The sequence below is a fragment of the Boleophthalmus pectinirostris genome, unplaced genomic scaffold, assembly GCF_026225935.1.
Source record: "Boleophthalmus pectinirostris isolate CB_2022bp ecotype Guang Dong unplaced genomic scaffold, ASM2622593v1 HiC_scaffold_1, whole genome shotgun sequence".
Lineage (NCBI taxonomy): Eukaryota > Metazoa > Chordata > Actinopteri > Gobiiformes > Gobiidae > Boleophthalmus > Boleophthalmus pectinirostris.
Genome location: NW_026570970.1, coordinates 22,102,415 through 22,115,453, shown reverse-complemented (window position 1 = coordinate 22,115,453; position 13,039 = coordinate 22,102,415). Strand labels below are relative to the sequence as shown.

The window sequence follows — 13,039 nt, the reverse complement described above, 5'->3', positions numbered from 1 at the left end:
GGCCATGGTGGCAAAGTCTTTTATGAACCTTCGGTAATAGGAAGCCAAGCCCAAGAAACTGCGCAACTCTGCAATGTCATTGGGGGTAGGCCACTCTCGCACCGCAGTTACTTTAGCTGGGTCAGTGGAGACTCCTTTGCCACTGACAACATGGCCCAGAAAAGAAGTCTGTTTCCTGAACAACTGGCACTTCTTAGGGTTCAGGCACAGGCCTGCTTGGCGGATGGCTTGGAGAACGTCCCGTAAGTTGTCTAGGGCACCTTGGAAGTCTGCTGCGTGGGCCAATAGGTCATGCAGGTAAACAATGCAGCAGCTCCTGGGGATGTCTGCAAGCACCCGTTCCATCAGGCGCTCAAAAGTAGCTGGAGTTTTGCAGAGGCCAAACGGCATGACCTTGAACTGCCACAGACCTTGGCCGATCGAAAAAGCGGTCTTGGGGCGGCCAGCTCCACCTGCCAGTACCCGCTGCGAAGGTCTAAAGAGCTGAACCAGGAAGAGCCAGAGATATAGTCCAAAGCATCGTCGATGCGTGGCAGGGGGTATGAGTCTTTACGTGTGATGTCATTAAGGCGGCGGTAGTCCACACAAAAATGCCAAGTCCCATCTTTCTTCTGGACTAGAACTACAGGTGCTGCCCAGGTACTTTTTGATGGTTCAATGATGCCTGCCTGTAGCATCTCTTCAATCTTTTCTTGTGCTGCCCGTCGTTTAGCGAGGGGCAGCCGGCGTGGCCGGAGGCGAACAGGGCGGGCCTCTCCAGTGTCAATATCGTGAAGGACCAGATTAGTGTAATTAGCAAACACATCAAGCAGAGTCTTTAGATGTTGTTGTTGTTCAGCATCTAGCCCTTCACAGCTTCTTGTAAAGAGATCAGCAATGGCTTGGCTTGTCTCCGGGGATAGCGGCTGCGGCGTTGGTTGCTGCTCCCCTGAAGGTGGTTCTCTCTGCGGCGCTGGTGGCTCCCTCTGCGGCACTGACGGCTGCACCCACGACGGCGGCTCCCTCTGCGGCACTGACGGCTGCACCCACGACGGCGGCTCCCTCTGCGGCGCTGGCGGCTCCCTCTGCGGCGCTGGCGGCTCCCTCTGCGGCGCTGGCTGCTGCACCCACGACGGCGGCTCCCTCTGTGGCGCTGGCTGCTGCACCCCCGACAGCGTCTCCCTCTGCGGCGCTGGCGGCATTGCGACAGTTTGAAGGTCGCTACAATTTGTTGTTCTGAGCGTCCGTCCTCCGCGCATTTGGTTCTTCCCGGGGAAAGCGCTTCCTCAGGTCGAGGCTCCCCGCTCCAGCTCCTCTGAGCCCAGCCTGAACCGGAGCTGCTCCTGCTGGTTCGGGACTCTGGTTTGGATCTAGTTCGACTGTATTTCTCACACTAGACTAAAAGCAGGGACTTTTTGAAGTTGTATCAATTGAATAGGCTATTGCCATAAAATTATTTGGTTAATTAAAGCCGCGGCTTTGTCCTTTACTGAAGTTGTACTGGAACACTCACGTAAATTCATATAAAAGGCACTCCGGATTATAAGGTGCGCAGTCGTTTTTGGAGGTTTAAGACCGCGCCTAATCGCCTGTAAAATACGGTAATCCCTTTTGAGGGAAATTCACCCTCTGCATTTGACCCATTCATCATCAACAAAGTGCTGCTGGGGCAGCCTTACACTTGTGCAGATTCTGCACAGAAAGGAACCTTCTTGCTGTGAGTACTCAGCCACTAATCTTGAGTTGAGTTTTGGTCCAAGGGTTGAGGCCCTTGTGTTCTGTCACTTTTTTGTGGCTGTCAAAGTTCTGACCCTTTGACATTGGATTTGTGACCGACATAATCTTACAGGGATCTTTCCCTGCTGCATGTTTCACTGGTTTTATTGGTCTGTTCATGCAGATTTTAACTCAGGTACATGACTTTAACTCAGGTGATATTTCTGTGTGATCATCATCATCTCAAAACAAGGCTTGAATATGCTGAGGATTTTAAACTGGTCCAAAAGTGGGCTATATTCTATATTCACTTTTATGGAGACTGCTGGTCTCTTTTGGTCTGATCTGGTTTAAATGTGGACCAGATTAAATGTTTACACCATAATTTCCACAGGTTGCACTTGGGTTTGGGCCCTTGTGTGTTTTTGGTGTGTCCCTCGACTGGTTTTAATATGGGCCCGATTTAAACAGGCTGGTAAAACATGTTACAGTTCGGTGAAACTGAAATTACTTATTGTAAACTAACCCTTCAACAGTTTCATATGGAGTTAAAAAGGTCTGAAAACTGAGTTGAGCTTTGGGTTGTGTGTATGATTTATATTTGGTTTGGTCTGAACTGGTCTAAACGTGGGCCAGATTTGGACTGCTTTATAGAGTGTGACGGCTCTGGTCCTAAACCTTACACTAAACTGAAAGTCTAGTAGGTAGTATCCTAATCCAACTCTTCCACAGGTTTGCACAGGGTCTGTTCATTTTAACCTGTTTGAAATATGTTGACATTTCTGTTTAAACATTGTATTAACTTTACAGGGTTAAAGGTTAAATATCATATTAATATTGCCATTGTCTATGATGTAAAATTGTTTCGGGCTTGTCTTGTGAAATGACAGTTCTAACTCTAACTCTTCTGACTCTTCTCATTGCAGATCTAAACTGTTTTACTTAAAGGTTGTATAGAGGATTTTCCAAGGAACGAGAAATCCAGCGACTGTTTGTCCTTTTTCAAATGTTGCGCATGCGTGAAACCACCCCCCCTCCCCCACAGCTCCCTACGTAGAAACGCCTCCTCCCGCCTCCTCCTTACGCCAGAAACAGGTTTGTTTACAGCCGGTGCGCTGCACATGACTTGTAAACAACTAACTACAGTGTTGGTTAGGCAAAGGCGGAGAAGTGAGGATCGGGGGAGGGGGTGCGCGGACATTTCGTGCGTGGAGAAGAAGTGAGGAGCAGGGAGAAGAGCGGAACAGGCAGCGGGGAGAGGAGCAGGAAAGGGGTGCAGAGAGGGGTGCGCGGAGATTCCGTGCGAAATGAACTAGCTACAACACGCAGCAGCAAGCGGACTCTTTCTTTGTCTTGAAAATTACATTTTCAGGCAGAGGATATCGCATTCGTGTCCTGAAAAACGTTTGTCTAGCTCTTGGAAATAAAGTACGTTTTCATAATAAGCAGAAGTGACCTGTCCAGGAGTAATTTGGCGACCAATGCGTCAGTCTTTAGACCCTGCGTCTGCTTCAGTCGTGCCATCGCTGGAATGAATCTCCAAGAATCACCTGAGTTTGGCTTCACTGCTTTTCCCCTTGTCTTCTACTTTCAGCGACCTCAAAAACGGACTTTCTTTTGCGGCGAACTGCTCCTGGATTCTTGTCGCCATTGCAACAAACTTTGTGCGAACTGCGAGGAAGATATAGGTCAAAAAAGCTGCTAAGAACTGTTGCGTTGGTGGAGTAAACAGCGTCTGTGCGTCTTGCGTCTGTGGACTGCGTGACAGGCGTACGTAAACCACGTACCGGCAGCGCGCAGGCAAGTCAGTTACGCTAGAAATGTAGGGAGATTGATTGACAGCCTGTCAGCTAACAGATAACGAGGCAGTGTCGTTATCTATTGGCAAATGTTTAGCTGGCCCCACCACGTCCAGAGTTGATGAATTTTTATTCTCTTTTTTTTGGTCATCATAATTACAAGGCTACTGCATCTCTATAATCTATCATTGACAATTTGAAACAAAACTAAATCCTCCATACAACCTTTAACTTTTAAACTAGTCTTCACAGGTCCAGAGGCTGCTGTTTATGGTGAGTATGTCTGCACGCACTTACTAACACACTAACTCTGTACAAGCACGGGCGGTGGGTCTAATCCAGCCACAGAGGGCGCTGTATGTGTCCCTTTGTGCCAGTCCCCAGCCTGGATAAATGGAGAGGGTTGCTTTTGCATAAAACCTGCCTCTTTTATCCTGATCTTAAAGTGTGTATGGCACATTTTTCTAATTATTTTTACTTGGTTTGGTGATATTTACTTGTGGTGAATATTTATCATAGTTTTACATTTTTATATATCAGTCTTGTGTTAGTTTCTGGACAAAAGTTGAAAAGAAAAGCACAAAAATAAAGGACATAGTGGTTCTAAGAAGGAATATGTCTGTAATCAAAACTTTCAATTGCAGGGATAATTGAACTATTGTGTAATTTTAGACACGCCACTTTTTCATAGTATGGTTGCTAGGTAAAAGTTATTAAATTGGTTCTGTATCTGCTGTCCGTGTTCAAACAGGAAATTAAATTAGAAATCTTCATAAATATAATTGCTCAAATGCCATATGCACTTTAAAATATTTACTGTACCAACTTAAATCTGTATTTTGTCTTGTAGCTTTAAAGTTACATTCATAGGTTTGATTTAGTCGTCATTATCAAAATGACTCCTGCTGCTAGAATAAAAAGTACAAACTATTCTGTAAATCTGTAAATATTGTAATGTTGAATAAAATGTGGAATGTGTATAGAATTTAGAAAGAAAAATTTTTCTCAAACAAAATTATGAAATGTGGGGAAATCTGACAGCTGTGCTATACTTTTGAATTTTTTACTTTTGACTGAGTATTACAGAGGAAAACCTAAAACCAAGTACCCCACATCGCCCAGAGCAGTGGCGTCATCTGCTGGAAAAGGAATAAAATTTCTCCTCAGTCCTTCAGTCCCTTATTTTTAAATAAGTTGAAAACGACAGAATGAAGGTTTTCTTTATTAAGTCCCACTTGATTATTTTATAGGATAGACTATTTAATAGTTGCTTTTTTTCCTGAAAAGTCATAAACCTGTCCTACCCCAATCAGCTGACCCAAACCCTGTTGTGGCAACCGGTAGCCTGTTTTGTTTTCAGGTTTTTCTATCATGTCATTTGTTAAACGTGTTTTTAGCTGAGGTTTGTACTTCTGTTTCATTAGAGCTCAGTTATCGAATAAATGTCTGTGAGCCCAAGCTCATTGTCCGCAGACGAGCGAAAAGCAGAAAGACATGAGGCAATGAAAGAAGCAGGAACTTTCACCTGAAGCACCGGAGTGCAGCTATGAGACACAGGTATAAATACACAGGTACAAAGACACTATACAAATACATGGTAAAACACGACCGGAGCACCGTTTATAGAATTCTTATTACAGATCCATGCCTCCTAACATTTATCAGATTATTAGACTCACACGCAGCTGTAATCAGGTTAGTGTCGGTAGAGGTCTGCACGGGACAGAATTTTCAGTCCCGCTCCCGCCCGCAAATCCCGCAAGATGGGGACGTTTACTTAAGATCTTTAGCTCTTATCAAACATGTAGAAGCGCAGGAATTGTCTAAAATGTGCGAGAGATTAGACCACATACGGAAATTTAGGTTACTTAAAATGTTTTTTATTAATACCAAATAAAATATCCAGCACAAATTATGCATGATATGCTTACATTCATCATTTGTATGTTCTACTTTACACTCATATTTAGTTTGCGGGAGTGCAGTTTATCATCCCAGCCGCCCGTTCCCGCGTGTAGTCCCACTCCCACCCCCTGTCCGCACCCGCAATGAGCTTTCAAAATGTGTCCCGTGCTGTAAAAAACACCGTGGGCACTGCGACCGCTGGGATTCAGGGGCAATCGTTTGCTGCTCTTTCTGCCTCCACCTGCTCGTTTCTGGGCATAAAAGTTTCAGGTCTTAAGTCTCCTTGGTGCCCTAGTGCTAATATGGACTGGCTGTAACTTTTGTGTAAAGGTCAAGTTAGATCTTTATATACATTAACAGTCCATGGCATTTAATAATAAGGTTACGCTTTTATTTTGGTGACTTTCTGTGTGAGCGGAAGTTATGGTAAAAATGTTAGCTTGGTATACAGTAAAGTAAACACAGAAACGTTAACAATAAAAAAAATATAAAAAAAACAGTAATATATATATATATATTATATAAAAAACAATTGATTGATTTAGTGTTAAAATATGGATAACGGTTAAATTGTATAATGAACTAGTGATACGGTGATCATAAGGTAATTTTTAAATTTTGTTTCTGTCTGTTCTATGACACAGCAAGGAAAAGATTAAAAGTCATGTAACCATCAGTTCTGGCCTTCTCAATTCGACTGGATGTTACATTTAGATTTAAGTGAAAAGTGAGACTAGTTTTTCAACCAGCTCGTACATTCTCTCGGACTTTGTGTGGCAGACCTGACTGGACCGGGACTTGGCCCAGTTTGATCTCTTCATATTGGAGACAACCAATAGGACAGTGGGTAGAGGATACACTCTGCATCAGTCCCCTGGAAAAGGTAAGAGGCTTGCTTTCGTTCGTTATGGGCAAATCTGTGGGCGGAGCCTCACAGGTAAATAGTGTTAATAGTTAAATAGTGCGTAAATGAGCTCAGAGCCAACGGAGCCGCTCCACTTGTTCTGCCGTGCGCTGTAGGTGTGGCACTGATGCCGTGTGTTTGTGTTGTGACCTTAGTCTCTTATTGTAGTTTTGCTGATGTTGGATCAGGTTGTGCGTTGTGCTCTGATGGATATAGTTCAGCCAACAGTAGCCAAAATTACTGTGTGTTTCTGGCATTCGTTATAATACTATATAGCCGATATAATACGAATATTTATAAGATATATTTATAATTTTGGCCTGTGCGCCCCCCAAAACTTTATACCACTAGCCGCCACTGATGGAGATCATAGAGGAGTATGATTTCTGTTTTCCACATCTGTTCAATGCTTCTTGTATAAAGATTACACGGCCTTATGCTATAACTATGCTTGTTTACACTGTGTTATATTTTATTTCAATGGTGACTACAACTCTCAACCTGCTGGTTATTATTTCAATCTCACACTACAAGTAATTATTCTTCTTTCTACATATGTAAGAAGGTGTGAAATGCATTTCACTGACAAACTGTTATCATCCCTCTAGGCAGCTCCACACACCCACCAACCTCCTCCTCCTCTCTCTGGGTATCTCTGACTTTTCCGTGGGCCTTCTCATGTTTTTACAGACTCTGTTTGTTGATGGATGTTGGCTATTAGGTGATGCCATGTGCATTGTGTATCAGTATCTCTCGTATGTTGTTACCTGTGCTTCAATGGGAACAATAGTGCTTATATCCGTGGATCGCTACATTGCCATTTGCCAGCCTTTACATTACTACACAAAAGTCACCGAACATAGGGTTAGATTTTGTATATGTCTTTCCTGGCTTTGCACTGTGGTCTATAGTGCACTGGTTCTTAAAGATAACATGTCAAAACCAGGCTCCTTCAACAGTTGCTCAGGTGAATGTGTAGCAGCCATTAATTATTATGTAGGAATTGTTGATCTTTTTATATCTTTTATCTTCCCTGTTAGTGCTATTGCTGTTTTATACATGAGAGTATTTGTTGTGGTGGTGACTCAAATTCAGGCCATGCGTTCCCAGATCACTGCGGCAAAATCACAAAGAACTGTATACGCAAATAAATCTGAACTAAAAGCTGCCAGAACATTAGGAGTTGTGATTATAATGTTCCTCATATGTCTGTGCCCATATTATTTTGTAGTGCTCACAGGTCAGGACACTGTACTTAATGCCTCAAATGCCGCTGCTGTGCTTTATCTAGTATATTTTAACTCATGCTTAAATCCAATTATATATACCTTTTTCTACTCGTGGTTCAGAAAATGTCTTAAAAACATAGCAACACTTCAGATACTTAAGCCCGGTTCCAGTAAGACTAACATAATGTCCACTGACAAATAGTGTGTAAGGTGAGTTGTGTTTTTCAATGTAATATACAGTAACTTGAAAGATCAATAACGTTTGCAAGTATTACCCATATGGAAAAGGTATAGACAAATCATACACCATTTTAACATGTTTTAAGTGAATCCTAAAAGATTTGTATATGACAGTGAAAACATTTGCACGATCTTTGGTAAATATGTGCAGCATGAAACATAAAACTTTGTAACCTGCAAGGGCTGAATATGACACTAATCCCGCATACAATATCCTTACAAGTGTTGGAGAAATGTCATTTTTACCACAGAATAATATAAAACGAGTGAAATGATGATTGTTTCCTTAAACTGGATTGCTGTGTAGTGTGTGTATGAGAGTGAGAAAGAAAATGATCACAGTCTGTGCATGTGTTTGTATGTGTGTGTGTGTTTGTTTGTGTGTGTGTGTGCGCGCCTGCGTGTGTGTGTGCGGGGTGTGTGTGTGTGTGTGTGTGTTGGGCAGCATGGGGGTAAACACAGTAATACAAATATTGCATTACAACCTTCAAAAAAAAAAGATAAGACATAGCACTCTTCCACTGATATCACAGTGAACATACAGGCTGTGAAAAAATTTTTAATCGGCAAAATCCTGTAGCCGCTTTCCATGTTGCCTCTTCAAAGTTGCCATTTGCTTGTGGGATACCAAGGTACTTGTAACAGTCCTCAACATCTGCGATTGTTCCCTTCACAAGTAGTAACTGGTTAAGTCAGCTGGTAATTCACTGGAATGTCACATGGGCAACCTGGGTTCAAATCCCCCTTCTGACTCAGATTTTGTATTTGTTTTTAACTGCAACATATAATTAAACAATAAAAACATTACATGGAACATACAAAGAAAATGTAGTTTATCATGCACATTACCTGTAAATGTCATGCAAAATGTTCACTTTATCTTTACTAGTTTTTCATAATATAGTTGTATGAGAAAAATGCAAAAGGGGCCACTTTCAGGAGTAAACCATACATGACACATATTAACCTGATATAAAGATTTACTACAAAGACAGTGGTAACTTCTTAGATTTTTTTCCAGTTTTTTTCCTTATGGGTATTCCATTTTGTAGAAAGTCTTTTACAAGATTACGGTTACTCATACTGTCCACATCCAAGCTGTTCGTGGAGAGCATGTACATTGCAAATAGGCATGTGTTGAGTATATGGCTGGTATATAAGGGAAAGAGCACTTTTTAAATAAACTTAATACATTAATACTTGTCCTGTCTGTGTATGGGTGTGAAGTATTTTCCAACACAAGAGCAGACAATTATATTTCTATCAATAAAATACAAAACTGATCCACTGATACCTTTACTGCTGTCAATTTGTGTACCCCATGTTTTACTGAAATTAGTACAATTCTGTTTACCCCTGACTGTGTCTTTTTCACTAAGTTATTTTAAATAGCATATAATTCATAGGATATTAACTTCTGTTTCATTTGTAGGTTATTGTTGTTCAGTGTTTGAAATTCCCACAGCTTTGTGTCAGTGAAGGCCTCACTGTGTTGCAAGCAGCTTCGGAATCACTGATTACAAACTTGCATTAGCGCACACGTTTTGTATCTCTTAAAATAACTGGATAGGGTATTGCTATCTTAGAGCTGTCTCAAGATGGATTAGTGGCCACTCAAAACACCATTCTCATCAGGCTCATTGCAAAGGGTGAACTTGAACTTCTAGTTTTGCACTACTGATCTGTATTTGTTATTTACACTTAAAAGTAATTTTGACAATTTCTAATACCTTATTTGATGCATGCCTTTTATTTTTATCATAGTGACAGTAAAGATATTCTGATTCTGACTGGCTGCTTCATAGTGGACGTGTGAAACCAGGAAGTGTTTTGGACCATTTCTATTACTGTAAAGTTGCCTATTATTCAATTAACCCAGGCTATCTCAAACAGTTAAAACTGAATTTGTTCATCTACAGTTTCCCAGATTACAGGAAATCACATCTATTTTGTTAAAAATGTCCCTAGATGCCCCACCACCAAATTTCTTTTTCAAATGTGTCCTCATTTTCTTTTTTCTGTTCTACGTGCTGCTTTTAGGCCAATTAATATGCAACAATGATGTGTCCTAGTAGTCACCAATCTCCCTCTCTAAAACCTTCAAATCAGGTTAGACTGTGTTGCTTGTGTACAGGTCTGCATGGCCGAGCATCAGAGTATGACATTTTCGGGATAGGGTCAGGCCTTCTGCTGGTGCCTACAGTCAGGGTTAAATGGGGAATATGGAACTTCCTGAAGATGTGAGACAGGTCTCTGACCTGTGCTGTGTATATGACTGCGCTGTTCTTTTTTAAAGTAAAAAATTATTATGATTATTTATATTTTACATTTTCATTAGGGTTTTAAAGCACTCCTTTTGTGAATTACTACAAATAAACTTGTCTTGCCATTTTTGTGTGTCCATGTTTTATTGCAAAAGCACATAGAGGGTAAGATAACTTTAAGTGTTGCTTAACTTCTAACTGGAGGGTGCATTTCAGTTATTGCTCATTGACAGTTCTGGGAAGTAAAAAGAAAATAACTTGCACAGTTTTTTTTTCTAACTGCATTCTGGTACAGTTACTGTTGCAAATAAGAAAAATAAGAATACTCCGCTCTTGCGATGCATGTGCAGTTTGTCCTTCTCATGTCATTTTTCTTTCACTATAAGATTAGTAACTTGATGTAAAAGGATTCAGAATACAGTACTCCGGTTAGCCCAGGTAATGGAACACTTTACAAAATACATTTAATTCAGGGTTCAGTATTCAGTAACTAAATTGCACCTAATTGCTTGTATATTTAAAAATATGTAAAATATGTTTCAGAACATTTTATTGTTTACAGACCCAAAAAACATTACCAACATTATATTATATGTTATGAATGACATCTAAATGAAAATATGACACGTTCAACATTGACTAGCCTACTCTTACTTTGTGGTAGATGCATTATTTGCACTGTGGACTGGTAAAAACAGGATTAGAAAGTTATCACACAACCTCTATACAAACACAATTCATTATGAGTTTTTCCTCTGTCTGAAAAAGTAATATGGAAATAAATTATAAACTGCGCAATAACATTTAGAAAAAACATAACTTCTTTTATATTTTATTTTCTCACTGGTGTAGTTTAAGTGTGCTGCAAAATCAATACAAAATTTTGACGGCACTGAATGACCCTGAGATAACCCTTGTAAATCCTATAGATCAGAGATAGAGCTGATAACCACAACCACAAAAAAAAAAAAAAAAAAAAAAACATTATCTTTTTTTAATGGGTTATTAAAAAACATCAATACAAAATACTGGGTTGTGATTTTTAGACATATTCAGCACTAACTTAGCTCAAAGAACATTTGTATGAGTAGAATGAGGATGCAGTATTTCCAGTGTTACAATTAGTTTCATTGATTTTCTGAACCAAGGATAAAATAATGCATAGACAAAGGGGTTTATACAAGAGTTCGTGAACCATAACCAAGTACCAAGAAGTGTAGCAGTGCTGCTGTCCACAATATCCTCACCAGTAAAGAATGGACTGTAATAGGGACATAGGCACACTATAAAAACTAAAATAACTATTCCAAGTGTCCTGGCTGCTTTTAGCTCTGATTTTCTGGCTGACATTGTCACAGTTTGCTGCATAGTCACTACTTTAGACTGCACTGAACGAGCTTGAGAAACTACCACAGTAAATATCCTCACATACAGAACCACAACGACAGTGATAGGAACGATAAAGGTACAAATTAAATCAACATTTCCAGTAATGTTGTTGAGCACTAGCACACACTCTCCATAACATGAACTTTGTGAATATGGATCTATAAGAAAATCCTTTAAAATCAGACTATTGTAAATGAGAGCACAAAGCCAACAAGCACAAATACAGAACCTAACCCTGTTAATTGTCACTTTGGTATTGTAATGTAATGGATCACAAATGGCTAAATACCGATCAATTGAAATAAGCACAATATTGCCAATTGAGGATGCTGTTACAGTGAAGACTGTCATATAATACAAAGCACAGAGTGTACTTCCCAAGAACCAGCAGGATTCTGTTAAAAGGATTTCAACTGGAAGCAGCAAAAGACCCACCAAGAAATCTGACACAGCCAGAGAGAGGATTAGCAGGTTGGTAGGACTGTGAAGTTGCCTGAAAAAAAGAGCATTTTTAAATAACAGCTACTTAAATTCCAAGTTTCCTATTTAATATTGGACAATGCTTTGCCTGAAGTGCGCGATGGAGATGATGACCAGTAGATTCATTGTCACTGTGAGCAGAGATATTAGACAGAGCAGGTTGTACGACAGCAGCACATCTGATGGATCAGGCTGAGGCTTTCTGCATGAGATGTTGTGAAGTTCTGGGTAGCACAGTTCAGTTGTCTCCATGGTTGCAGAGGCAGGTTGATTCTGAAGACGTCGACTTTGAATTCACAGATGATATTTATGTAGTCTTTGGGTTCATGCTTAACAAACCCTCCCATTTATAGCACTATTTCCTGTGTGTCCAGTGGGCCTCCCTGAAGTTTGTTAAATGTTGCTGCTGTTTTCAAAGTGTAAATAAGTAAGTTGTGTTTTTTCTCAAAAAACAATTACAAATATAGCCGCAAGCAGCAATGATCGGCCCTCGCGCGTGCTTACGCCACGCCCCGCAAACGCCACGCCCCGCAAATGCTGCACCTCACACTGACCTAATAAGCCTAACATTACCGTAATCGTAATCCTAACCATAGCCCCAACCCTAACCCTATAAGTCTTAATCTAACCCTGCAATTTTCAAAATTTGGGAAAAAAAATAAAAACCCAAGATGGCGGACTTCTGGTTTGAAAGGGGTGTGGTCACAATATACATTTTTGTTCTTATTGCCATGATGCATCTGGCTACCAAATTTGGTTTGGCTACGCCAACATTTGTGTAAAGACGTCTCATTGGCAAGGATACAATTTTGGCTTGTTGCCATGGCAACACAATGTAAATGGGGTGTGGGCATCATTGAGTTTTTAAATTGAGACCATGTCACAAATGTGGATACCAAATGTTGTATATCTGTGACAAATAAAACCTTATTTTTACATACAAATTTTCCAGGGGGCGCTATTGCACCCATTTTTGTATTTTCTTACATCAATCTGTTCAGGGTTGAGGTGTGAAGTCAGGATTACAATTTGAGTGAAATCGGCCAAAGTTTGTGCAAATTATCAGGCGTCGAAGTTTGATGGTGAGCTCCAAAAACGAACCCGAAATTTGCACCGTTGCCACGGCAACACCGT

At 40.6% G+C, this 13,039-nt stretch overlaps 2 protein-coding genes across 2 annotated transcripts; one reads left to right on the top strand and one right to left on the bottom strand.

Moving 5' to 3' along the window:
- Window positions 1-6,663: 6,663 nt before the first annotated feature.
- Window positions 6,664-7,734, top strand: LOC110156046 (trace amine-associated receptor 13c-like). Its single transcript, XM_020920232.2, has 2 exons — window positions 6,664-6,836; window positions 6,912-7,734. Exons 1-2 carry the CDS (start codon window positions 6,664-6,666, stop codon window positions 7,732-7,734), a joined length of 996 nt encoding a protein of 331 aa, XP_020775891.2.
- Window positions 7,735-11,104: 3,370 nt separating this feature from the next.
- On the bottom strand, window positions 11,105-12,157 carry LOC110156187 (trace amine-associated receptor 13c-like). The gene is made up of 2 exons (XM_020920387.2): window positions 11,994-12,157; window positions 11,105-11,918 (listed from the first exon to the last, which is right to left on the bottom strand). Exons 1-2 carry the CDS (start codon window positions 12,155-12,157, stop codon window positions 11,105-11,107), a joined length of 978 nt encoding a protein of 325 aa, XP_020776046.2.
- Window positions 12,158-13,039: the final 882 nt, after the last annotated feature.